We start from the raw sequence: 25149 nt of genomic DNA on the forward strand, positions 1-25149 counted from the left end.
CCTTGGGGAAGGACACACCGTTCTTCCCTTCATACAGCCACTTTTAAAATGACCTTGTGAAAGTTTCTACACAAAATCTCTCTGTTTTCACGTGCACGGACCAACGTCACTCCAGTTTTCAAAGCATTAGCCGGGAGTGTAGGCGGGAGGAGAGGAGAAAAAGTCTTCCTTCACTCTGTCCTGTAGATTTTGGCAAGTGACTCATGCCAAATCCAGCGGGGTTGTTGTTAAGCAGAGTCGAAAAGAGCATTTCTATTCATTTACTCATTTTATAGGAGGAATGTTTGACTTCCGTTAACAGCCCTTGGAGAATCCAGGGAATTCCCAGTGGTGTTTTTCCTGCCTGGGGTTTAATTTTGCACAGAGATCTGGGCAGACATTTTGACTAGCCGGAAGATAAACAGAAGCCTTGACAGTGGGTGGAGGCAGAAGATGGATGGCGGTAGGCAAGATGTTTGAACTGAAAATGGCCATAAGAGAGATCAACATTAAATAACTGTTGCAAAGGAGAGATTTTGCTACCAACAACATTCCAGGCAAGATGTAATTTACAAGCAGCAAAGACAGCACCGAAGCAATGAACTTCCATTGATGTTAAACTTTTTCCTTCCGGAGGTTTAGCACTGTGCTCTCACCATAGACAAATTTCTGAATGCGGGAGGACTTTTACATTTTTAAAGACTTTTCCTGGAGAAACGAAGGGAGCTGTAGAAATCTGTGGCACCCACATAAAAAGTAGATACAGTATGACCGATGTCTGATTTTGGTTATCAGGGCATAATGCTCGGTGCTCTCAGTAGAAATTGCATGCTCATATTCAGAGTCACTGTTTCGGTTACTCCTTGCATTACACGGCAGTACTTTGTGCTCTATTGGATCCGGCATGATATATGTGCCTTTAACACTATCCATCTTGCTTTGGGGACAACAGGGAGGGGAGGCTATTTGCTGCCTGACTCAAAGAGTGAGCGTGTTTTGCAGAAGCTATGAAACTTTGCAGAAGCTGTATTTCCCAGCAATCACCTCAAAAAGGCCCATCCTCCAGTTGAACTGGAGTTGCATGCATTATGCTGCAATTTTATTTTGCTTTTCTTCTTAACAGGCATTGCTCACATACAGGTGTCTTTGCAGCCAATTCCTGGGGGAAGAAGTTTATAACAAGTTTATAATTCACTTGTTAAAATGGAGAGGTGAGACTGTTTAAGGTACTATCTTAATTCCCATTGATTCTCATGCTAATCCAGATAAGATTTCTCATTGTTCCTGAGATTTCCTGAGATCCTTCTCTACCACTGTTCCCTTTTTCTCCATCTTTAGAAACCCTCTGTTGTGTTTCAAACAGGCAGACTTACATTCAAAAGAGATGGGGGGGAAGCATGAGAAATTCAATCGTTTGTTAAAACACAAAAGCAAAATGAAAACAGTGAGTTAAATTTGTGAACTGTTCTTTATCAGGACCACTCCTAGCATGCTCACAAATTGGGGCTGATCAGCTTTCTAAGGAAGGGAATGTCTCGTACAAGGTCAGCATGTACAGTTACAGCTCAGAGATGACAAGAAGAGTGGCTGGATTCAAGTATTTGAGTTTTCTGTTGAAGCTATACAATGAGAGAAGAACAACAAATGAACCTGTGATGCTAAAAACAAGAAAGACCTTGTGGTTTTTATTCTGCTCAGTTAGACCTCTTTTATTTGAATATGCATTGTTCAAGCTTTTAGGAAAGCTTTGATTTCTCAAGGATTTCTCAAGGATTAAACTTCAAGAGAGAGTTTTAAAATGTATTTGGGCACTTTATACTTTTTGAGTCTTGACGTTTATACTCCTGCCTTTAAGATTTTCTCCAGAACCATACAAACGCAAACTTTTATTTTAATAGGACCTTCACACACCATTATTTATTGACCAGATGCTGATAGTTTAAAACAACCTTGGTGCTAAGAATTTTGTGATATAATGATTTTGACTAGCAGTATTGCAAGCCTTGTGTCTTGTCACATTTATCCCTGCATTTAGTGCACTCGACCCATGTCTAAACCTCTCTTCCCTGAGCAGCAGCATTACTTCTGTCCTCCAGACGAACGATGCCATTTCCCATGGAGGAGCAAAGTGATGCACAGGCAGACCCTGCCTGCCCGAGCGACCTTCTGTTGATGAACTCCAAGAGATGCTCATGGATGGAGATGGGTGCCCATCTCTTAAGCTGATGTCAGTTGTGGTTGTTGCAGTCACAGTCTCCCTCTGCCCTCATAAATGTGTTCCTCCCTTGCACTAGCACCAGGGCTTGTCTGATCCGCTTGTGAGCCACCTAAGTGGGGTGGAAACAGAGGAAAAAGCATGTGGTTGTCAGACAGGTCAGCTGCCAGAGCCAACTTGCTTCACTATGGCAAGCACCAGAGCCTGCCTGAGGGAGGGACGGGGACCCCTGAGCAGGGGCAGGGGGAGAAGTGCTCTGATCTGCACTGCGTTCCCCCGGAGGCATAAACCACCCAGAGGCTGTCCCACGTTGGCTGTAGGCTGACCAAAAGACAGGATGGTACTGAAAAGGGTGTCCAGGTCTATTAGGAAACTGCTCCAGATAGAGTTTTTCTTGAGTTAGTTTTCGTCTGGGTCATTGCCCTGCTTTGGCTTATCTTAGGACAAAGGAGCTCCCCTCCTGCTTACAGGAATGGCAGGCAGGACTGCTACCTACTCTGTTCCAAGAGGAGCCTGCATTTAGGGTGGTTTAAAACAACCATGGAATTGCTTTAACCTAATTTAGAAGAATAGTTTACCTAAAAAAAGAGGACAGTCATGTTTAAATGGCAGGGAGCATGCACCTGGCCTGCCAGTGCATCTGTGCTTGGAGCCACGCTTGAAATCCCACTTCTGCAGACAGATCACCGCTCCCTCCCTTATCTTCCCGCGCGCAGCTCCTCCGTCCTGCTGCCAGCAGCTCTGGCTGCTCGGCTGCTGGCAGGCCCTGCTTCTCCCAGTGCTCCTCTCTGACCTGCTCCCCCAGCAGCAGCCAACTCCAGCTCTGCCCCAGGCTGTGAACAGACAGGAGAGGACAGTGGAAAGGAGGGAGAAGGAGCTCAGTGCAGAAAGCCTCTGCCTTGCCAGCAGACAAGGCAGGGGCGCTGGAAGCACAGTGCTGCACGCAGGGGATGAATCACAACCTCTCTCCCCTACTCGGCAAAGAAACGGGGAGTAGCTGTGCGTCTGTCCCCTCCACATCCCACCTGGGAACATATTTATTACTCACTGAGCTGCATGTGCTGCAAATAGGCTGCCATCGCCCTCCTCCCTGTTCCTGCAGAGCTTGCCTCCTGCCACCGACATGTGTCCCCACCTGCGGTTCCGCTTCAGAAAATCGCACCAACCACCAATACCTGCTCATCGCTCAGCGATGGTTTAGTGTTGTGGCTTAAGACCAAAGCCGACCTGTGCACTTTGTATTTCTGTGTAGCGTGTCCCTGTTGCGAGACAAAAGGCCCTGTGTGCTCCCGCAGAGGTGAGGAGGACACCTGTCTTCTGCACTGCCTCTCGGCCCTGCTCAGCTCACCCAGAGCCTGTCCTTCACAGGTGAAACCAAGGATGTGTCATGAAAATTCACAGCTGGCCCGTGCAGGCCCAGGAGAGAGGCTAGGACACAAAGTATGGACTTAGAAGAGTTATTCATGCATATGAGGTGTCCCAGCCAAATTGGGGCACCCCCACTGTGGTTTCACACAGGGTTCTCATACCCTTCAAATGTTCAGGTCCAACACGATTTGACTAATCACTGACGCCCACACTACGATTACTAATCATAGTAAAACTTTGCAAAGCGTCTCTATTTTTGCAGCATTCTTGCTGCTTGTCTATTGATCCAGATGTCCCTGGAGTCAGCCTTGCTAGAGTTACTAATCTGTAACGCCAGACGATACTGGGAGGGTTTCAAAGAGGTGTCAGAGGGGCTAGGATGCTGGTGTTGTCTTGGCTGTCCAGGGGTATCCTTTATCTTTCACGGACAGCTCTAACCTTCCAAGAAGCAAACTCCTTGCTTCCAGGGCCGGGCTGTCCTTTAGTTTGTTCTACTTACGCATGAACAATACCCAAGTCTCCAGTAAAATTCCACTACCTCATGACATTACAGCGTATAATGTGAACTAATTATATACATTAACAAGCTAATATGCTTCCATACTATAAAGACGGGTTGATACGACAGTTAGGGAGGGGAGTTTTCATAACAGATGTCGACTGTTAGGCCCAGCCTTTGAGGGCAGCGTGGGTCTGGGTGCGTGCCGGCGTGACACGCACGTGCGGCACGCGACACGGCAAAGGGCCGCGGCCGTGAAGGCGCCAGCCCCACGCTGGTGCCCGGGCACTGACCCACGCCCCGTGGGGCCGCCGGGCCGCGGAGCGTCCCGCCGCCCGCCCGCAGGCGGGCACCCCCGGCGCCCAGCAGCCCCCGCCGGGCCGGGACAGGTGCAGGGGCAGGGGCAGGGGCAGGGGCATCCCGGCCCCTCCCCGGCCGGCCCCGCTCGGGGCGGGGTCTCCCAACTTTCGGCGGCGGCCGCGGGGCCCGGCCCGCCGGCGGCATGAGCCCTGCGGCGGGGCGGGGGGGTGGCAGCGCCGGGCAGGGCGAGCCCCCGCCGCCATGCCCAAGGAGCGGCCGCTCTGGCGGGGCCCGGCCTTCCGCCTCTGCCTGCTCTCGGCTGCGCTCTTCCTCTGCCTCCAGCTGGGCATGAGGCGAACCTGGTGCCCGGAGGAGAAGCCCCAGGGGCCGGCGGCGGCGGCGGCGGCGGGGCGGGCGCCCCCCCCGGCCCGCGGCACGGAGCAGCACCCGGGCGCGGCGGCGGCGGCGGCGGCGGCGGCGGGCAGGCGGCGGGTCACCTACGTGCGGAGCAGCCGGCGGGGGAGCGCCGCGCCCGGCTGCTGCCCCCTGCAGCCCCCGGGCGGTAGCCGCAGGAAGGTAGGGCGGGCTGGGGAGGGAGGGGGTGGAAGCGCCCGCCGCGTCGCGACAGGAGCGCCGCTGCGTCGCGACAGGCGCGGCGCCCCGGCGCCCTCTCTCCCCCTGAGGCGGAGCTGAGGGTGACCGGGCTCCTGGGGTCTCTGTGCCCCCCCGGTCGGGGCTGGGCTCTGTGGCCGCTGGAGGACATCGGACCGCTTTGCAGATGTGGCCTCTTCCCGTCGCTGAGATGTTGCTGGTACCTGAGAAGAGGTGACTGGAGGGTGCTGGTGTGGTGAGGTGAGGTGGTGTGATGGTGGGTTCCCAAGAAGGCGTCTTGTGGTCAAGAGATTTTTTTGGGCGATGCTGCTCAGCTGCAGGAAAGGTGGCAGGTGCTGGTGCGGGGGCTGAACAAGGTCAGACCTCGGTCTGGAAAGGTAAGCTTGACCCGGAGTCACCAAGCTTGCTCAGCAGGCTGAAGCACCCTCAACAGGAGCAAGCTTGGGAAAAGTCCTTGGCATTCTTGGCATCCAAATGTCATTTCATTCGCGGAAGGCCGTCAAGAAATGTTTCTAAGACGTGGTCTGCATGAGAGTTAATGAGTTAGTTAATGAGTTGGTAAATGGACCCATAATTAGGTTCAGAGGTGGTAATGATTGTAAGGCCTTTTGGAGACGTGAGGGCCATCATTAGCATCTGGAGTTCAGCAAGAGTGAGGAGCCTCAGTACTAGCTTCTCCCCCCAGTTAGCTGCATGTGTGACCAGTAGCGGGATGCTTCTTCAACAAGCTGCATGCCGTCTTTGGTTTTGGCAGATGCCAGTCTCTCAGGAATCGCTTACAGATTCAAATGTTTATTTTTGTGGAGCTTTCTTTGCAGTCTTTCAGGGGGAGAAGAGCCAGCTTGCGAAGGCCGGGAAAGAGCAGCTTGTCACCTATTTTGAGGTCCCGCTGTCAGGGTGCAGTAGTAATGGTCTGTGTGGAGATGTGCAGATACTTAAAGAAGCTGGAATGACCGTGAAGAGGAGCAAATGGGATTTTGCTAGAGATGGGACCACCTTCCTGGTCAAAGTAAATAACTGTTTCTGATGCTTGCCTTGACAAGAATAAAACCGGTTATCTATGGAATGGCTAAACCTTCTCCTGTTCCTAAACTGAAGCTTTATCTGGGTTTGCTCAGACTCACTTAATGAAGAGACCTCTTGCTAACATCCAGACCACCATCTGAGCAGGTGTCCTGTGATCATAGGGTCTCATTTGCAAATCTGCTTTCTTTTCTTTGCCTGTGCGCCCCCAGTAATTTATTTTTTAATTAAAGAGGAGATGGACAATGAACTCATGTATCGTTTGAATTTTAGATTCGCCTCATCTTCCTTGGGGAGCTGTGATGGAAAAATAAAACCGCTATTTTGTGCCCCTGGTTTCCTGAAAGGTTTAGAAGGAGAAATGAGATAATCCCTCACTTCCTTCACCGCTGCAGCAATGATGAGGACAACATTGTCACATATTTCTTCAGCATAATGACTATGTAGCGTCCTGATGTGCTGTGGTATTGATACCATGTGGAGGCATCTAGATCTTGCAGTGTCAGTTTTTGTGATTTTTGTTGTCAATGCCATGTTACTTGGTTACTTGGTACTTGAAGCCCAACTTTTAAGTGATGGTAATTATGGAAGAATTTCAGCATTCACAGGGGAGAAAAAAAAATTGTAATTGTGGATTCAGATAGTTTCTTGAAAACACGTGCTAAGCATGGCATCAAAAAACAGGAAGCAAAAGTAAAGCATATCCTAATTTATTTCATTATTTTTGAGGAAATCCTAGTGGAGAAGTAGCATCAGGAGAGGCTGCTGCTCGTACCGGAGAACTGGCAGCGCCTTGTGGTGTTGGAGAGCTTGAGGCTCTGGAAAGCCCACAGTACGTTTTGGCGCGCGTCCAGGTGGAGTGTGTGAAACATCACTGCTGTGGTTTGTGGTGTTGGGCACGTTGCTGCTGAGGTCTCATTTGAATCCCACAAATTAAGTCAAGTGAAAAATATGAGTAAATACAATACAAGGTAGAGTTGCCAGGTTAAGTTTGAGACCATCAAGTGTCTTCCGTGTTCAGCTGTTTGACTTGAGCGTGTTGCTTCAGGCTAAGAAAAATCTACTTAAAGTGAAGAATAAGGCTTTGGGGATAGTGGGACTGAAATTCTGGGAATTACTGGTTTTGAAATAGATATAAATAAAAATGTAGGGGGAAAAAAGTGATGGGAAAATAAAGTGAAAGTGGTGCGAGTACTGCCATTTTTTCTTGTGGAAGTGGTGATCGTGCATGATAGCTAAAAAAAAAATGGGTGATTTATTTTAATTTTTTTCATCAGGAAACATTGTATTTCACTTCAGACTGTTTTACAACAAGACGGGGGCTCTTATCAGAAAAGGCTGCTTAAACTGGTGGTCCGTGGCTTCTACCAGCAGCTCTGGAGAAAGGCGGCAGCATGCAACCGCTGCCAGGGAGGTGTGCTGGTGTGTGTAAATGCTGCCTGGAGGAGAGGGACGGGCTCCCTGCTGAACGTGGTTGGGATTGCCTTTTGCTGTCTGTGGGTTTTATGTGCTTTTGTGTCTGATATCTGTCCGTAAACCATTGTCAGTCCATTTTTGAAGCCTGCAGAAGCTTTTAGGTATGTTTTTTTTCCCCCGCTGCTGATTGTGGTGGTGGTATTGGGATATGTTGCGATATGTGAGCCGGCAGGATGGCAGTAATGAAAAATCAGTGAGGCCAAACTTTGCTCTGTTTTCCTAGTGCCGCTTGGTTATAACTCTGCTCACACTTACATCACTGAATTAATGCAGAAGACTAATGAACAGATATTTCCATAGGTCTAGTTAAATATCCTACTTTGTGGCCGTATAAAAGAATTGCAAAAACATGCAGGAAAATTATTTTATGTCTACTTTGGATCACTATAAAGTTTCCTGAAGCAGAGTTGTGTTATTTATTTCCCAAGCACAACTGCAGTCAAACAACTAACAGCAGCAAAAGGGGAAAAAAAAAAGACCCAAACAGGATGGGAAAGACGGAGACTCATCCATAAATGGCTCTTGCATCTGCAGGAAAGTGCCTGTGCAGTCGTGCGCTTTTCCTGACCGCTGGTAAACCTCCGTCAGCGGAGAGAGTGACTGTGCGGCAGATGGGAGGGTTTGACTACCAAGGTTACAAGTGGCTGTTCGTGCCTTAAGATGCATGCATAAAAATTGCTAACTGAAAGCAGCAGGGAATAAAGTAAATAAAGTAATTTAGCTATGTGACAGCTCTGGGAGCTGCCGGAGCTGCCTGTTCTGGTGCTTTTGGGAGCTGTGTTGCTCCCAGCTGTTTTGCTCCCGGTGGAGCCTACCAAAGAGCAGATGCTGCCGCCCTTGCTGACAAATAATAAACAAAATTTGGCACTGAGAGCATATGATGGTCATCTGAACAATGGGAAGAGTTATATGTTGTGCTGCAAATGTAAAGCAAATGGAAGTTTGTAATCCCATTTGTATTTTGGTGGGAGCACTTAAAACTGTGTTGTTGCTAATAAAATGCCCAGCTATGTTTATAAACTGTGATTCTAAGCTCTGGTTGTTAAGCACTGGTCTGGCAACATATGCAGCAGATAAAACCTCCAGCTACATGGAAACACACAAATTATGCCATGTGTACCTGCTCTTGCAATGGGTGTTAGTGAGGTCTGCACCCACATAGCACTGCAGACACGTGAGGCAAGTTTTAAAATGTTATTGTAGGGTGTGATGGTAAAAAAAAAAAAATAGAAAAAATTGTTGCATTTGGAATTTGAAATAACAGCAAATTCTTATCACAGTGATCGCAATAACAAGGTTATGTTGGCTCTCGTGCTCTGAAATGGGGAGGAGCCCTCGCCAAGAGTCTGGTTAAGAAAAGCTGGAGTCCTTTGCCTTCTGGGCAGATTTATTTCTGGGGAGGAGGAGGAAAAAAAAAAAGTTTTGTATGGTTATGCATGAAAGAAAAAAGGCTGATGTTAGTCTGGGCAGGTGTTTTAAGTTCCTGCAGTTCTGCTTGCTGATGCAGCAAACGCTGTGACTATGTCTCTCCTAAAAACCGAGGTTCAGGGTCTTGCTTTCTGCATGGGTGTAGCTGGGCTGCGCACCGGGGGACTCCTGGATGGCAGGCTTGGAGAAATGCTTGAGGCTGCTAGGCTGCAGCCACAGGTGTGTCTTCTGAAAGCGTGCCTGCCGGAAGACAAGCGAATTACAAAATTTAGTTTGAGAATTGTAATATCAGCTGGAAATCACTGTGTCTGTTTTTGTGGCTGTCCAAAGGTGGGGAGTGTAGTACGCTGCCGAAGTTAACCTGATGTTATTTTGGATGCTCTTTCATCTCATACCTAGTGATTTAAAAATGTTTGCCTTCAGTGATTAAGAGCTAAGAGTTAGATTTTTCAGCTGGGCCCATTTGTATTTTGTCTGGGATTAGAACATGTTTTGAAACAAGAAGTATCATTGCCTAAAATAGAAAAATCTTGTGAGATTGTATTTTTATAGGCGTTACTTACACTTATATACATTTGTATTTTAGTTCTTTGTAAATATAGACTAATTGTCTTTTGCTGTTGCTTGTTGGATTGCAGGTTTTGTTTTTCTTTAAATAGGAACTATTTCCAAGAGGTTACTGCTTCTCTGCAGTAATGACTGATAACAGTCTCGTCTTTAATGTAATTGAAATCTGCAAATTATTTTGGAGTGATATCTTCAAAGTTGTGTGGAATAACTGTTTGGCAGTTAATAATATGGCAGGTTCAAAATAGCCTCATGCAATTTAACATTACATTATTGCTAAGATTTTACTTAAATTTTACATTTGATTTTTAATTTAAAAATGACAATGCCACTTACATTTATGTCAGTGATATGTAGGACTTGCACAAAGAGTCCTTTTCAATTCTTCTACAAATCTGGTAAAAAAAAAAAAGTATCAAATGTTTTTATTGCCTATTTGTATGTATAATGTTTTCAAGCTGACTTCACATCTTTAGAAATCCGGTAAACTTTGGGTACTACTTGAATAGGAAGTTACTCTGCCTCTTGATGAGCAGGAGCCAAAATTCTTGGAGAAAATTTGGTTATTCTGAAGTCAAATGTATCCATCTGTCTTTCCATATCCCATGGTGTAATAGCTGGTCTGTTTTGGATTGGGACTTACCTTTTATAACAGTTTATTTGTTATGTATGCCTGGAGCAATGTTTTAACATTACAGCAAAGTTTAACACGACAGGGCTTTGGAAGCTGTGCAGCAAGGCACATCAGGCTGTGTTTAAAGGAGCAGATTTGCCCGGGCTGAGCCAAAACAAGGGAGCTGCTGGGGCAGCAGCATGGGTCAAGGCAGCCTTTTGGATCTCCTAGTGAATTTAAATCCAGAGCTTATTCCAGTCACCTCACCTGTGTACCAGACATGACAAGCTTTACAGCGTGCAGCAGTGTTCTCTAAATGCTGCGGCGAGGAGTGCATAACATCCTAGCTTTGATGAACGTGAGCTGCAGCTGTGATTCTGTTGCAGAGGAGTGCAATGCCGAAGAGCTGGATATTGGTTATTCCTTTGAGTGTGCCTACTTCTGGGCACCTCCTTTAATAACAGGTAGACAAACTGGAGAGAGTCTCAATGGGAGGAAAAAGGTGTTAAGAGGTGCAGGAAGGCAGGCCTGCAGGGAAAGCTTGGCAGAACTGGTACTTGTTTTGAATAGGGAAAAGTAGGTTTTGAGAGGAGTGTGCCAAGACTCTTCAAACTAAAAAAAATAATTTTTTTTGAAGGGCACAGTGACCAATTGTTCCCTAGGTCCACTGCAAGTAGGACAAGAAGTAACTGGCTTAGTTTTCAGGCAACATATTAGGAAAATCTTTTAACTCTGCAGTTGGGTAAGCAGTGGAAGGACTCCCTAGAAAAATGTGAACTTTGGCTATCCGCACAGGGAAGGTCTAGGTATCAGTTGTGCCTCAGGGCAGGGAGGCAGAGTCAGTCAACCTCCTGAGGTCCTTCTGTCTACATTTACCTGCTCTGCAATTAGAAAAGCAGTCTAGCAGGTACGATGTGATTAGCCAAACTAGAATTTAGCCTGAACAATGATCTAACATCAGTGTAATAAAAAGAGGTAATGAGGTCTTTAAACACTATAAGCAATCCTTGCCCTGGCTTAATACCTCACTAGAGAGACCAGACGCCACCATAATTGTCCTGTGATGACTTAGTGGACCCCAGAGGAAGGAACGCTACTTGACAACTTTTTTTCCTCCAGCACTTGGAGGTCTCTTACCAAATATAAACTGACCCAAAGTTGCTTAGCTTGTAAGATTAGCACAAGGTAGGAGCTTATGGCTTCAGGCCATTAGTGCCTGGGGAACAGCTGTGAGAGCCTTGGTTGGTTTTTGTTCAAATATTCAGGCTAATAGCACAGACCAAGAGAGGTTATTGTGTTTGGAAGAAAAGAATAAACTTCTATTGATAGCAGTTTTCAACAGCAGACAACCAAATTCGGGGAGCACCAGCCAGCTCTGCCTGTAAATGCAGGCAGCTGAGGCATCAGAAGGTACCCAAACACGGGAAACCTTCTCCAAGTAGCCAAGCAAGGGCAATACCAGGCTTTCACTGTATTTTAACTGCAGATGAAATGTGTTTATGGTAGACCGTAAAGAGGAGATGGTAATGTTTTTTCTGACAATGATGTCACTTGTGAGCTTGTGAGGTAAATGATCACTCAGAATAACCTTGATTCTTACACACTTGTTATTACCTGAAGTAAGTTCTTCCTTCATGAATTTTTGAGAAGCAGCTGGGGAATATTATCCTTCAGAAAGTCATTACAGCTTTATGAGACTTAATTATATCCAATAATATAGATTTCTTTCAAATACCTACTCAAAGCTTTCTTTCAGCATATAAAGACAGGGGAATAATTTTTTCTAGATAGCTGTGGCACAGAAAAAATGTTTTTCAGGGTATATAAGCTTTCCTATTTAAGGACATAATCCAGGGACTGAGGTGGTAATTTCTTCTGCAGATGCGTTGCTCCATGATGGCCGTTACAGTTGTGCCAACTTTTTCTTGAACCAGGCTAGATGGTTGTCCTGGTTTTGGCTGGGATAGAGTTAATTTTCTTCTTAGTAGCCGGTACAGTGCTGTGTTTTGGATTTAGTGTGAGAATAATGTTGATAACACTCTGATGGTTTAGTTGTTACTAAGTAGCGCTTATCCTAAGTCAAGGATGTTTCAGTTTCCCTGGTCTGCCAGCAAGCAGGTGTGCAAGAAGCTGGGAGGGAGCATGGCCAGGACAGCTGACCTGAACTAGCCAAAGGGATATTCCATATCATAGAATGTCATGCCCAGTATATAAACGGGGGGAGTTGGCCGGGAGGGGTGGATCGCTGCTTGGCATCGGTCAGCGGGTGGTGAGCAATTGCATTGTGCATCACTGGTTTTTTTTCCTTCCCCCCCTTCTTTTTTTGTTATATTCCTTTTCATTACTATTATTATTATTATATTTCATTATTATTATTGTTAGTGTCATATTTTACTTTAGTTATTAAACCGTTCTTATCTCAACCCACAAGCTTTACCTTCTTTCCCAGTTCTCCTCCCCATCCCACTGGGAGCGGGGGGGAGTGAGGGAGGGGCTGCGTGGTGCTTAGCTGCTGACTGGGGTTAAAGCACGACAATGGTCCACAGGCTTTGTACAAAACGTGAATCCTTTATGACTGTGGTAGCAGGTGCAGAAAAAACCCATACTGATCCAGTCCTGTTTGTTATCTTCAGCTCAAACTGTTAAATGGGACTGCTGTGTGGGGAAGCGACCCGCGCTGCCCTCCTGCCTGCACAGTGATGCTCAGAGAGTGGCTGAGCAGCTCTGGTCATGGCCTCTGTGTCCCACTAAAGGGCAGCATTTCAGTAAACACGTCCTCTGCTCTTACCTCTTTCTTCACTCCTCCACAGTTCACTGTGTTTGGGGCACTGGATTGTGTTGTCTGGTGTACTGCTGGTTATCAGACCTTATTAGCAGCAAACAAGCAGGACTCCCCTTCACGTGCTGTGTATGTGCTCGGAGGAGGAAGGATGTCTGCTGCACGAAAGCAGCTGTCGAGCAGGAGGTGGGAGGAGGTGAGCACTGGTATGAAAGTCAATTGTACAGCAAGTCACAGTCTTGTCATGGGAAAACAGCAAGAGTCCCTGAAAGTCAGAAATTTTGACAGCCTTGAAGACAATGAGCACAGTTAGTACCAAAAATGGTCTTTTATCACATGTGATGTTTTATACTAGAAATAATAGAAGTGCGGACAGTTTTGAACACACAGCTTTCCTTGCTTAAGCAGTTCTCAAGATGGCCAAGCTTGCTTCATTCTTTTCTACAGCTTCCTTCTTTGGAGAGAGAAGAGGCCAGAAAGAGAGATCTGGGACAAATAAAATTCTCCCAGAAAGCCTTAGGGTTTTTCCTTTACATCTTTGACCTTTAGCTGCCTTCTTATGAGACACGTATTTAACTTTGTCGCTTGTAAGGTTTTCATCCCAGTTTGTTCAGTCAATTCACATCAAAATTTACCCATCCAGCCAGGCAGTTAACAGAGATGTGTGTCTGCTTCAAGGCTGCGCGGTAGGTGCTGGCATGCCAGACGTCTCTCTCATGCCACTTTTACTGAACTGTGGGCACGGTTCAGACTAAGGTGTAGCTGGTGGATCTTCAGTGTCAACCCAGAGCAAAACTCCCCCATGACAAGGGATGCAGTACTGAAATCCAGTAGTGAAGAACAAAACCCTGTAACAGCTGCCTTGCAGACTCGTACAGACTACATGACAAGTGCATCATCTCTCTTACAAAACAGATGTAGAATTTGGAGGTGTAGATAGCATTAGTGAGGGACCTCTGGTCCTCACACAAGAAGTTTGGTTTGGTTGTGGTACACCATGCTGTCCTCCTCCTGCAGCCTGGCAGTGATGGCTGTCACTCACAGCACAGCTTAGATAAAAGACTTAACATGTAGGTGAGAAAGTCTGTGTGAACCACCGCTAATCTTTGATGGCATCCGCAGCAGCCCCCTCTTATCGCTTGTTCTAATATTAACTTTGAGCTGTGTTTGTCTTGGATGGCCATTCAGCGATCCAGAGCTGTGTGCGATGGATGTGAGTCATTTAATGAACTCGAGTGTTTTCGTAGCTAGCAGATACACACCAAGATACTTTTGTGTATGATGAAACGTCCAGAGCCCTTCTGCGCTGTTGAAATCTAAGATCAAATGGCATTCAGTTCAGTGGAACAAGTAAAAGGGAATAAAAAATTCCCTTGGTTGATTTAATTTTTCTTTTAATTGTGGTATAGCATGTATATCCTGGAATCCATAACATACATTACTCACCTCGATGTTGTTTATGTTAGTGTTTCTGTATACAAAAGTGACAGGGTGACTTGCTGTCCTATCTTGAGTTAGCAAATCTCTAAGGGTAATAGAAACCATGTGTGCAAATGGACTGATGCCTTGGGTAACAGACAGATGAAAGCCATGATTTTGAACTCGCTCTTATGGCAACAGCTTGGTCACTTCAAGCAGGAGATGGCGGAAACATTCCCAGCTGTTTATGCAGTACTAAGTGGAAGAGTTTGGATCTTCAGTAATACGTGTTTTCCCCTGCCTGATCTTCTGTCTCCTCTTCAGTAGTCTTGCTTTTAAATATGCCATCAGGCTCAGGTGCCATCAAGAAAGGCACTGGCTGTGAGGTGCTCATGGACTGCACTGTCAGGGAAGGGGTGGATGGGGTGTCCTTGGGTGACTGCTGACCCCTTGAAGAGCACAAGTCCTGGGTCTGGCTCTGGGGGAACCCCTTGGTGGTTATTTTGTTTTCTTTTTCATTTTTTGCAACATTTAAAAACTAGCCCTGTAATTTATGTCCTCCCTGACACATGTATAAATACAATAAATAAACTTTTCCTTATGTTTTTGTGTAATGATAAATATAATAGTTCCAGCAGCTGTTACCACATACAGAGAAATCTTCTCACTGAAGTATTCTCCGTATGCTCTGCAGACAGAACAAAATGGCTTTGCAGTGTTCTTTGAAAGTCAGTACCGCAGAACTGTCTCGGCTTTGCAAATCCCAAATCTGGGGGATCCTTGTGAGGAATGTCCTTCCTGCTGCCACCTCTCCCCATCATGCAATGGGGGCTTCTCTTGTCTCTGGGAATATAGGACCAGGAGGACTTTTCAGTGAGCTGTTGGCTTCTGAAGTCTCTTAGGACTTTCAGGTCAAGCCAACTGCTTCAGATTTTACATGGAAAACCTATGGGTTTACATGCTTGTTGCAGAAAGAGCTAACCAACAGCTCATTTAACAAGTGGCCCACTGAAGTTTACCTCAGGTTCCACTTTCTGATAGATTTCAGGTGCAGCTTCAGCTACATTGCTGTAGGTTTTTCTGGAAGTGACAAAATTCTGGGTTGTTTCCAGGACTGACCTTGTGGGTCCTGCAGACTGAAGGAATTGAACCCTCTGCACTTCTTGGGGTGTGGAAGACAAACTTCGTGGGCCTTGAGAGCTTAGCAAGGAAAGGCATGCAAAGAGCCAGTTAGGCAACTCATCTCTCTTAGGGATATTGCTAAAATAGTGGATGCTCTGTGTTCTTGCTATTGGTTTTGATGAGGTAGTATGTCACTTTTTTATTTTTTTGTGTGTATGTGACAGGGTGGTCTGCTGGGGAAAATTAACCTAGACGAAAAGTAAGCAAAGAAGCAAATACCGGTGATTGTGCCAGGGGCTGGACCTGGTTGGGAAATGCGTGCAGTTGAAAATGATGTTAGAAACAGTGAACGTTAACATCATAGAGCTGCTGTCGCTGCTTTAACCTCCCCCCCAATCCATCCATCCCAGCCCTCTTCCTCATTCCTCTCCTAGCAGCTAGCTAAGTCAAATAATTAACTGGGAGCTTCAAAGTCAGTGCCCTTTATTTAGCATCCTCTTTCATATTTTACAAAGAGACAGTGTTTGAAATGCTAGGGGGAAGAGATGGTAATGTCTATTGATACGGCATGTAATGTTAAATAATACTTGCCACTTAGAAGCCTAAAAATGATAAGAATCAGTTTGAAATCCTTCCTGCTCCCTGCAGAGTTGACAGCACTAGTGGAAGATCGAGATTTATCCCAGAGATGAACGCTGCGGGGTAGGAGCTGCCTGAAAAAACCCCAAAGGAACAATAAAATTTGTTAATACTGATGTCGTGTCTCTTTTTGAGCTTTCCTCGTGGTTGTTCTGCGGCACTGAAGCTTTCAGAGAAGTGAACTTTGTTTCATGCTGAATAGAGCAAAGCAACGGCATCTTGTTCCTTTTCCCTCGCTCTTTTGAGAAAATTAAACAAGAAGCAATTATGTGTCAATTGCCTGCTGCTGAGCTGATGTGTTTCTTCTTAGTTAGATGTCTTGATTAATGGTTTGATCTTGCAATTATTATTCATTATGAAATCTGTGGGAATTCTGGGTACATCAGGAGTTCAGGGTCAAACCATGTAGCTGTTCAGTGCTATATTCTGTATAATGCTCAGAATTAGTAATAAAGCATTGGAAAATGTCCTTAACTAAAGAGGATGGTGCGTCTTTGCCCAAGTCCATCCTCCATGGTCTTATGATACTTGGGTCTATACTTGTCTTGAACAAAAAATATTTCAAAATTGTGTGCTTTGAAACGAGCTTGATTTTCTTTATAAATTGGAAAATAAACGTATCATCCTGTACTTAAAATCCTAACAACTTGTAAGCCAGCTCTCATTCCCTTTCTAGACATGGGGAACGAATTGCCCAACACACTGTTTTATTTTGCTTGGAACACTTTTACGTAGCTCTAGACTAAAGGCAGTAATCCATAATCATATTAAAAACAAGAAAGGGAGTATGTTTGTAGACATTTAAAGCTAGTATACATTTCATTCTGTGGAGCTCCATTACCTTGTTTTATTAACTAACGCTTGTATGAAATAAGGATTTGAAGAAGAAAAAAGTGAAGTTTGGCTTTTTAAGGTCTTCCCTGGCTATCCAGTAAAACCCAAGTGAGCTGATGGTAGGTTGGAGGGATGGAAGCCCCTAGGTACCTATTGTAAGTATTTTCTATCTTACCTTAGGTTTTATGCTATGAAATCTAAATGCCTGTAGAAGTCACTCAGCCTTTCGGTTTACCCATGGATAAGAATTAATGTTTACTTGCTTTATGGTATTACAGATGTCTAGTGACAAATACTGCCCTCTCCTGCTCCCCGGGCACAGAAGGTCCTCCTGGTCCTTTGCCCAGGAGGGGCAGATGAAGGGGAAGGAGTTTTCTGATGCTTCAGATCTCCCTCTAGGCTGGAAGGTGTGGTGGACCATTTATGTTTAGACATTTGCACTCCACTTGGATGAGAGAGAAAGCTGCACAAGTGTGAAATGCTCTTATTTGTGTGAAAGCATTAAGTTTTACTTTAAAGCACCTTCTTTTTCCCCAGTTCTTAGCCTCAGGCAGAGACTGCTGAAGTCAGTGGATAGGCTGCCAGAGGCATCCCTATCTGTAAATCACAGTTAGACTGCTGGAATTTGCACAAAATAAACTCGGCTTATCTGGCTAGCTGAGTATTTACTGATGAATTCTGTTTGTTGTATGCTGTGGTTTGAATATTGCAATGAAGTCAACCTAGAGGAAAATAGGGGGTTTTTTTTCCTATTGTATGGATTATGAAATCGCTCATATTTTCTCAACCAAAGCACTTCATTTAAAGCAGTTATGAATACAGGTTGGCTCTGCTTAGCTAAAGTCTGAATTTGACAAGCAGTGACCAGTAGTTACTGTCTCTGTTTCTTGCTGTTATCCTTAAGTGTTGGCAAAGGCATGCAGGCATTGGAAGTAATTCAGCTGATTGAGTATTACACTGCTTAAGCAGTTTCGAGAATTTGCTTCCATAAATTTCAGTCTGTTCTGGCTCCTGGTTTTATCTCCATCAGATATAAATTATCATGCTGTCAGCCTCTGGATAGCACTGGAATGCTGCTGCCCAATTTATTATTACCATAGCAAAGAAATCCCACTTGACTGTTTTTAAAGCCATGTGTGTCTTAGCAGAGTAAAATCAATCTCTTTTTTAATAAATGTATATTTCTCTCTGATGTTGCTGGGATTTCCAATGGCAGAGCTGTCAGTCTTTGGTGACCTTTGAAGGTCCGAGGAGGGGTTCCCTGGTGCAACGCTGCCCTTTCCTGCCTCTGCAGCTCCCAGCTCCTTTGGCTGCAGTGGGTTTATTCCTCAGAGGTAGCAAGGGGGGGTAGTTATGCTATGTAAATAATAAATTAGATGCAATGCTTTCCGAATTCATAAGTACCTACAAATTAATATTTTGGCAAATGTTCTGAAACACGTGCTTCCTGTAAGTCACAAACCTGCACCCAGGGTGATGTACATTAGTCGCTGAAGCCCAGGTGTACTGGTGAATTTACTGGGAGGTGTCCACAACAGCTAATTTAAACCTGGTAAGCTGGTTCCCAATACCCATTTCCTATGGCAGTCAGGGTTTCAATTTGACTTCAGTGGAGCATTAGTCACCTAAATTCCTCTACAGATGGCCGTGTCATGTTAGTTTTGGAAGGCGCTCTTTATTTTTCCAAAGCCATTTCTTAATTCTTAAAGTGATATAAGTTCTGTAGCTTAAAGTCGGTGCCAAGCATCCTTTTTGTTCTGCATATGCTTTTCTTATGAGACACTTGTTTGGGGGAAAAGACACAAAACTAAAAGTAGAGTTGGAGAGAGCTTGAACGTGGGCTTTGTGTGTGCAACACTGAACCTCCCAAGGTATTGAAGTTGTTGGTGTTTTGCATTGAGGTTGCTGGTGTGGCTTGCACACAGGTTAGGCCAGCAGTTCCCCCGTGAGCATGAGAGCTGTAATTTGTATGCGTGTGGCTCCATTTCATACCATCAGATGGGAAATCAGAAGCAAAAGGAGCAGAAAATAAACATGAATATTAACAAAAGGAGAGCGGAGGTGAAACGCTTGGTGATTGCTGCCTTTCCAGGGGTTGTTATGTATGCATGTTCAGACTGATTTGCTCTACAAGGGTAACGACTTTTGGTTTCTGATGACAATCGAAGTCAGAAAATTGTTTTCTTCATTTCAATGTAAAACTTTGCATTCAAGACGTGTTGCTTTTTTCCTTTTCCCTGGTAAGTGTAAGAGTTTTACTTATGGTGCAAACTGCAGCCTTGGGAAGCAAGTGCTGATAAACTACTCTCAAGCGAAGCCCTCTGGGCGATGCTCAGAGCTGCATAAGTTGGCTCTCACAGCAATTGCATCCTGCTCCCAGGCAGACAAATGTGTGCTGCACTGCAGAGGCGTGGAGGAGGTGATGCACAGAGAGCGAGGAGCTAGGGGAGAGTTAAGTGCATCCTAGAAGTTCCCTCTTCAATAAAATAAACCACACATGTCCAGACATAGAAACACCTCTAGTTATTAAAATTCTTCATACACAAGTCGTATCGAAAACTTATTTAAATTGAAGGCACCCACTTATGAATGCAGAAAACGCTCTTATCACAGGACTGGTTTCCATAGGCAAGGGTTTACTCTGGTAGTAGCCTTGCTGCACGGGAGAGCCTGACAGTATGTGTTACGTTGCTTGCTCATCTTGGCACAAAGCTTTTGTTCCGCCGCCTAATGTTTCATGATCAAATCTTCAGATAAGATCATGGAGCAGATCCTCCTGGAAGATACATGTTGTGGTTTAACACCAGCCGGCAATTAAGCACCATGCAGCTGCTTGCTCGCTCCCCCCTGCCCCCCAGTGGGATGGGGGAGAGAATTGAGAAGAAAAAAAGTAAAACTCGTGGGTTGAGATAAAGACGGTTTAATAGGACAGAAAAGGAAGGGAAAATAATAATAATAATAAATATACAAAACAAGTGATGCACAATACAGTTGCTCACCACCTGCTGACTGATGCCCACCCAATCCCTGAGCCGCGGTGCTCCCTGGCCCACTCCCCCCAGTTTATAGACTGGGCATGACGTCATACGGTATGGAATACCCCTTTGGCTTGTCTGGGTCAGCTGTCCTTTTTGTGTCCTCTCCCAGTTTCTTGTGCACTCCCAGCCTCCGCTGACAGGGCAGTATGAAAAGCTGAAAATTCCTTAACTTAGTATAAACACTGCTTAGCCACAACTAAAACATCAGTGTGTTATCAACATTATTCTCATCCTAAATCCAAACCACAGAGCTATACCAGCTACTAAGAAGAAAATTAACTTTATTCTAGCCGAATCCAGGACAATATGTCAAAACATACTGAAGACAGGGAGGTGATTAGGGGCAGCCAACATGGCTTCACCAAGGGCAAGTCGTGCCTGACTAATCTAGTGGCCTTCTACGATGGAGTGACTGCATCAGTGGACAAGGGAAGAGCTACAGATGTCATCTGCCTGGACTTCTGTAGGGCCTTTAACATGGTCCCCCCCAACATTCTTACCTCTAAATTGGAGAGATATGGGTTTGATGGATGGACTGTTAGATGGATAAGGAATTGGCTAGATGGCCACATCCAAAGAGTTATAGTCAACGGCTCAGTGTCTAAGAAGTGGAAACCAGTAACGAGTGGTGTCCCTCAAGGGTCCGTACTGGGACCAATACTATTTACTTTGAGCAACCTGATCTAGTGGAAGATGTCCCCCATGGCAGGGGGTTGGACTAGGTGATCTTTAAAGGTCCCTTCCAACCCAAACCATTCTGTGATTCTGTAACACACTACAGTTTTATAGCGCTGGAGTTTGTCTGTGGGAGGGACTCCCGATGTGGCCTGCTTGTTCCACTGCACCAACCCGATGCGTACAGAGGATGGAGCAATCCTGTGGTGGCTGGGTACGAAGAAGGCTGTGTGCTTGTGTGCAGTGTTGTCAGAGATGCCTCTGCTTTAGATAAACTCGGAGAAGTAAAAAATGAGGAAATAGAAAGATTTCCTGTATTAACTTTTTTTCAGTCCATTATGGACTTTGTGCAGCACATGAAGGTTTCACTGTTGGAGTGGAAATTCTCGGTTTAGGTGGCTGCAGGACTAGGTGTCAGCTGCGTTTCCCTGTGATACTCCCAATGCCTGATGCCTCAGAGGGAACCCACTGCTTTGCTCTCAATGCAGGCACACACATGCAAAGCAGGAGTGTATGTAGCAACTTCGGCAATATGGTTTCTTAAGTGAAAACCTCATATGTTTAAGAAAGCCAAACTGCAAAGAAAAATAGAAAATACTAGTAATATAAAAGAAAAAAAAAGGGAAAGAAACAGTTCAGACATGTAGGGATGGGATACCTATAAAGCCAGCCACGTTAGAAATTAATTCACTCAGAGCTTTAAATATGAGTCATCGTCACTTTGTAAGCCTGTATTTTAAATTACAGCTTACTGAGCCTGTGTGTGTGCCCGCTACTTCTAAATTAACAATGTAGCATAGCATGTTTTTGAGTGTACCTCTTGTGAGCCCTTTGTATGATGCTGATTACATTTAACTAAAGGGGACCGTATGAATCGACCTTTCTCAAGGAGGTCTTTGCCAAGGCTGAGGCATACTTGTTCTTCCCTATTGACACCTCTGCTTTGAGGTGGAGTTTGTTTTGCTTGTGCCACGTATTGCTGCTCCAAACATAAAACATTTGGAGTTACTCAACCCTGCTGAAGAATAAAGTACAATTAGGTGTTGCTTGAGGCTCACAACTAAGAGTAGGCTCAGCCCTCTAAAATAAAAGTTTTTCTGCAGCGTGGCACGTATGATATTCTGGTCTGGGGTTCCTCATCTGGGACGTTGCATGTCTATGGTGTAGGTGCATCTGAGCCCGTCCTCCAGGCTTCCTTTGCAGGTCATGGAGAGAAATGGATGTTTCCAGTGCATGACTCATCTTACTTATTTTAGACGTCTTCTCTATAGTGAGATGAATCATTCCCTTGAAGAGCCCGTCTGCCTCATCTGTCCTGTCAAATAACTTAGCTCCCCAGCCCACTGTGGGAGCTTGGTCCCTGGTTGTCCTCACTGCAGGAATGTTTCTTCACTCCCGGCTCTCCCTTGGAGTCAACCAGCTAATTGCCTCTGAAACTAAATGTGGGCGTTCACGAGGAATCATTCGCTGCCGGAGCCGCTCCATGTTGTCAGTGAGAGGAGCAACGTGCCAAGTTTGGCCGCCTCCACCCTCAGCAGCCCTCCCACTCATCTCAGCAGGCTTTGCAGTTGTTGCATGTCCCTCGTGAGGAAAAGCCAGTGCTCAGGTGGGCTGCAACACACTGCTTTCACTATTTAAGGTACTTTTGAATTGGGGGAAAAAACCCAAACCCACAGAACGATATGCTTAGGGCCACTGGAACTCCAAGGGGAGCCGAAAGAAAATGATGGCCAAGCCCTGGAAATCATATCTAGGGTCAATCTACTCTCACAAAGGCTAGCCTTCAGGAATGCAATCCAGTAAATATCCATTTGCCTTGTAGATGTCTGAAATTTTGCAATTTGAATCCCACCTATTGCATTTTAAACTGATTAAACCCCTGCAAAATTTTACCCGTGAGCAAACTCTGTTCCACTGTACCTTTCCAAAAGGGGTGAGCATAGTGATACACAGAGTACAGCCAGAACAGTTGCAAATGAAGATGTGTATGTCACTTGTTTCTATGGCTAGCAAATATTTATGTTTATTGATAGAGTTTATTGCCACAAGTGCTTTCTGCTCACATTTGGTCCTGCCTCAAATGTAAAAAATTACTGTTGCACAGTTTAATCAGAGGATTTTATATTTTTCCCTTGTTTAAGACATCTGTGTATGTATTGACAAGTCTTTTGTTTTTTCATTGGAAGCCACAGACTGCTTGGCAGGGCAATGGGATTCCCAAATTTTTGTTTGTAAACATGGTTAATATGTTTCTGTATTTTAATAGGCTGCTAAAAAAGAACGAGATTTAAAGGAGGGAAAAAAACAGTTACTGAGTTAAAAAAGGTGGAAGTATGGAAAACTTACTAATTCCGTTTCAAATGTAAACAGAAGGGAGGGAGGGGTTTGGCTGTTTGAATGAGTGCACTGAAATTGATCTGGAAATAATTTAATGATTTATACTTCTGTGTTCAAGTTTTGCTAGGAAAGCCAGAAATTTTGCAAACTTGCAATTTTACACCTGCTAGTTTGTGAGCCCTTTGCACACGTTGATTTAAGCTTTATATTATGATTTCAGATTTTTAGGACAAATGATACCATATGTATACTACAGATTATTAAGGGATTATCAGATGACTATTGTAGATGGCTGATGAGGGAGAAAAGTCTAGAAAGATGTGGTGTCCAGAGAAGAGTCACTGTGGATTACTGTCAGATTGGTCTGATGGAAACATCAGTCCTTATCCTTAAGTGTGAAGTACCTGGAAAAAATCAGACCTTCAAATGTGTCCTAGTTTTCCTAACAAAGCAATGGCATTGCCTTAAGATTTTCTTTGCTCTGTGGTTATCTCATCTGGTGAAAATTTAGACATCACTCTGGATAGTACTCCCTGGATATCTACTACACTTCTGGGGTAGCTGAAGTCAGCGTCTGACCAGTGCCAGTCTTCTTGCTGAAGACTGATTTTTCTTACAGTGCTAATTTCAGGTAAGGTGTCTATAAGTGAAACAATGTAAATATAGGGATACTTCAAGATACTCAGTAGGATATTTTTTAAGTGGCACTGTAACTTTCCAGGTACTTTCATCTCTTTATATTGTGGAACCAGGATACATTGGTGTTCGGGAAACACAGTCATGGTGTCTTGTTAGATGGGTCCTTACCATAGGGAGATAGCACACCGATGGTGATCACCAGAGATGCAGGATGTCTGAACTGGTTTTCTGGCTCCTCCTGGGCGACCTTGGGGAGGTCTGTTTGAATTTCATATCCAAAGCTGCATAACAGGGACCGTAATACCTCCTCTGCTCCTCTTGCGTACTTGCTGTAGAAGCTCCCTGTGAAAGGAGCTGCTCCTCAGCCTGTTTTGTACAGCAGCCACACGGACTTGCTCTCGGTTATTTACTCAAGAGGTTTCTGTGAGACAAGTGAGAAAATCCCTATCGTGATGCCACAGTCAGGTTTGCTTTGAGGAAATAAAATTGCGAAGTCTAGAGGGGAAAAACTCAAAATAAGGAATGTGTGTTTATCAGGAATAAACCTGATTTTCACAAAGCAGTTGGTTCACAGGGATCAGGTGCATTGTATGTGCAGAGCTTATTTGAGAAGGCTTACATGGAAACACTATGGAACAGGCTGAAAATTACCTGAAAAACTATAAAAAAAGGCTGCATACATAGGGAATGGCTCCTTCAGGAGGGTATTTTGTGAGTCCTGAACATACCCATACTGCATCACCTACGTCAGTGAGTTACCCACTGGGAGGGTGTACCTGGTCCAAGAGAGGTACTGGATTTTCACCCCCATTCATTGTCTGTGAATCTTATTGTAATGCAGCTATTGAAGTACCCCATAGGGGTATTTAGTAGGTGTTAGGAACAGACCTCTCTAATGTATTCGTTAGTGAATGGAATGGGCTGCTGCTTAGTAAGGAGCCAGGGACCAAGTGTGAAGCTTGAGAAGCTATTCAAAAGCATTGCTGTCAAACAGGAGCTCAGGTCCGATCTCTGTCACAAAAGTCATTTGTGTAGCACTTCTAAATTTAAAGAACTGTATAAAAGGTTGATCTCTTTTTTCTTTTCCTTTTTTCTTTTTTTAAGTGAAGCTGCATTATTAAGTCACTGGGGTTTTTATCTTCATAGTCATGTGTTTATTGATACATTTTGGAGACAGTGGAAAGGCAGTTTGTCATCTTTAAGATTTTAAGAACCTGAGAGAAAGCCACAGTGGCTCTTTGATATTGCACTCTGCTGAAAAAGAACCTCATTCACATGGTTAATTATAGGGAATTTTTTTTTTCTTTTTCTTTCCTGTCAGCTCTGTGCAGAGGGAATTCTTGCTGAATGGTGCCACAATGGCCACCCTGCAATTCCCCTACTTAATGAGCTACTTCTCACACAAATAGATTTCAGAATAACTGGGCACAGATGTTTAGGTATCTGGTTTTTTTTTTTTTCCTGAAAATGATTGTCGGTCTTCATTTTCATTTCAGCTTTCAAGCCTGTTGAAATGGCAGCATTCCTGTCATTGCAAACGTTATTCAGGCATGTGAACTGTGACTCATTCTGAAAGATTACAGGCAT

General features: G+C 44.8%; 1 protein-coding gene across 2 annotated transcripts in view; it reads left to right on the forward strand.

Annotated features, from left to right (window-relative positions):
* The first annotated feature begins 4622 nt into the window (after positions 1 to 4622).
* METTL24 (methyltransferase like 24) overlaps positions 4623 to 25149 on the forward strand; it is a 50271-nt gene continuing 29744 nt past the window's right edge. Inside the window, exon 1 of one of the 2 annotated variants that reach the window (XM_050895034.1) lies at positions 4623 to 4937. In XM_050895034.1, coding sequence (XP_050750991.1) covers positions 4623 to 4937 — 315 coding nt within the window. The remainder of the gene's footprint in view (positions 4938 to 25149) is intronic. The other variant, XM_050895035.1, reaches the window with a different exon arrangement.

The sequence above is a fragment of the Gymnogyps californianus genome, chromosome 3, assembly GCF_018139145.2.
Source record: "Gymnogyps californianus isolate 813 chromosome 3, ASM1813914v2, whole genome shotgun sequence".
NCBI classification, from domain to species: Eukaryota; Metazoa; Chordata; class Aves; order Accipitriformes; family Cathartidae; genus Gymnogyps; species Gymnogyps californianus.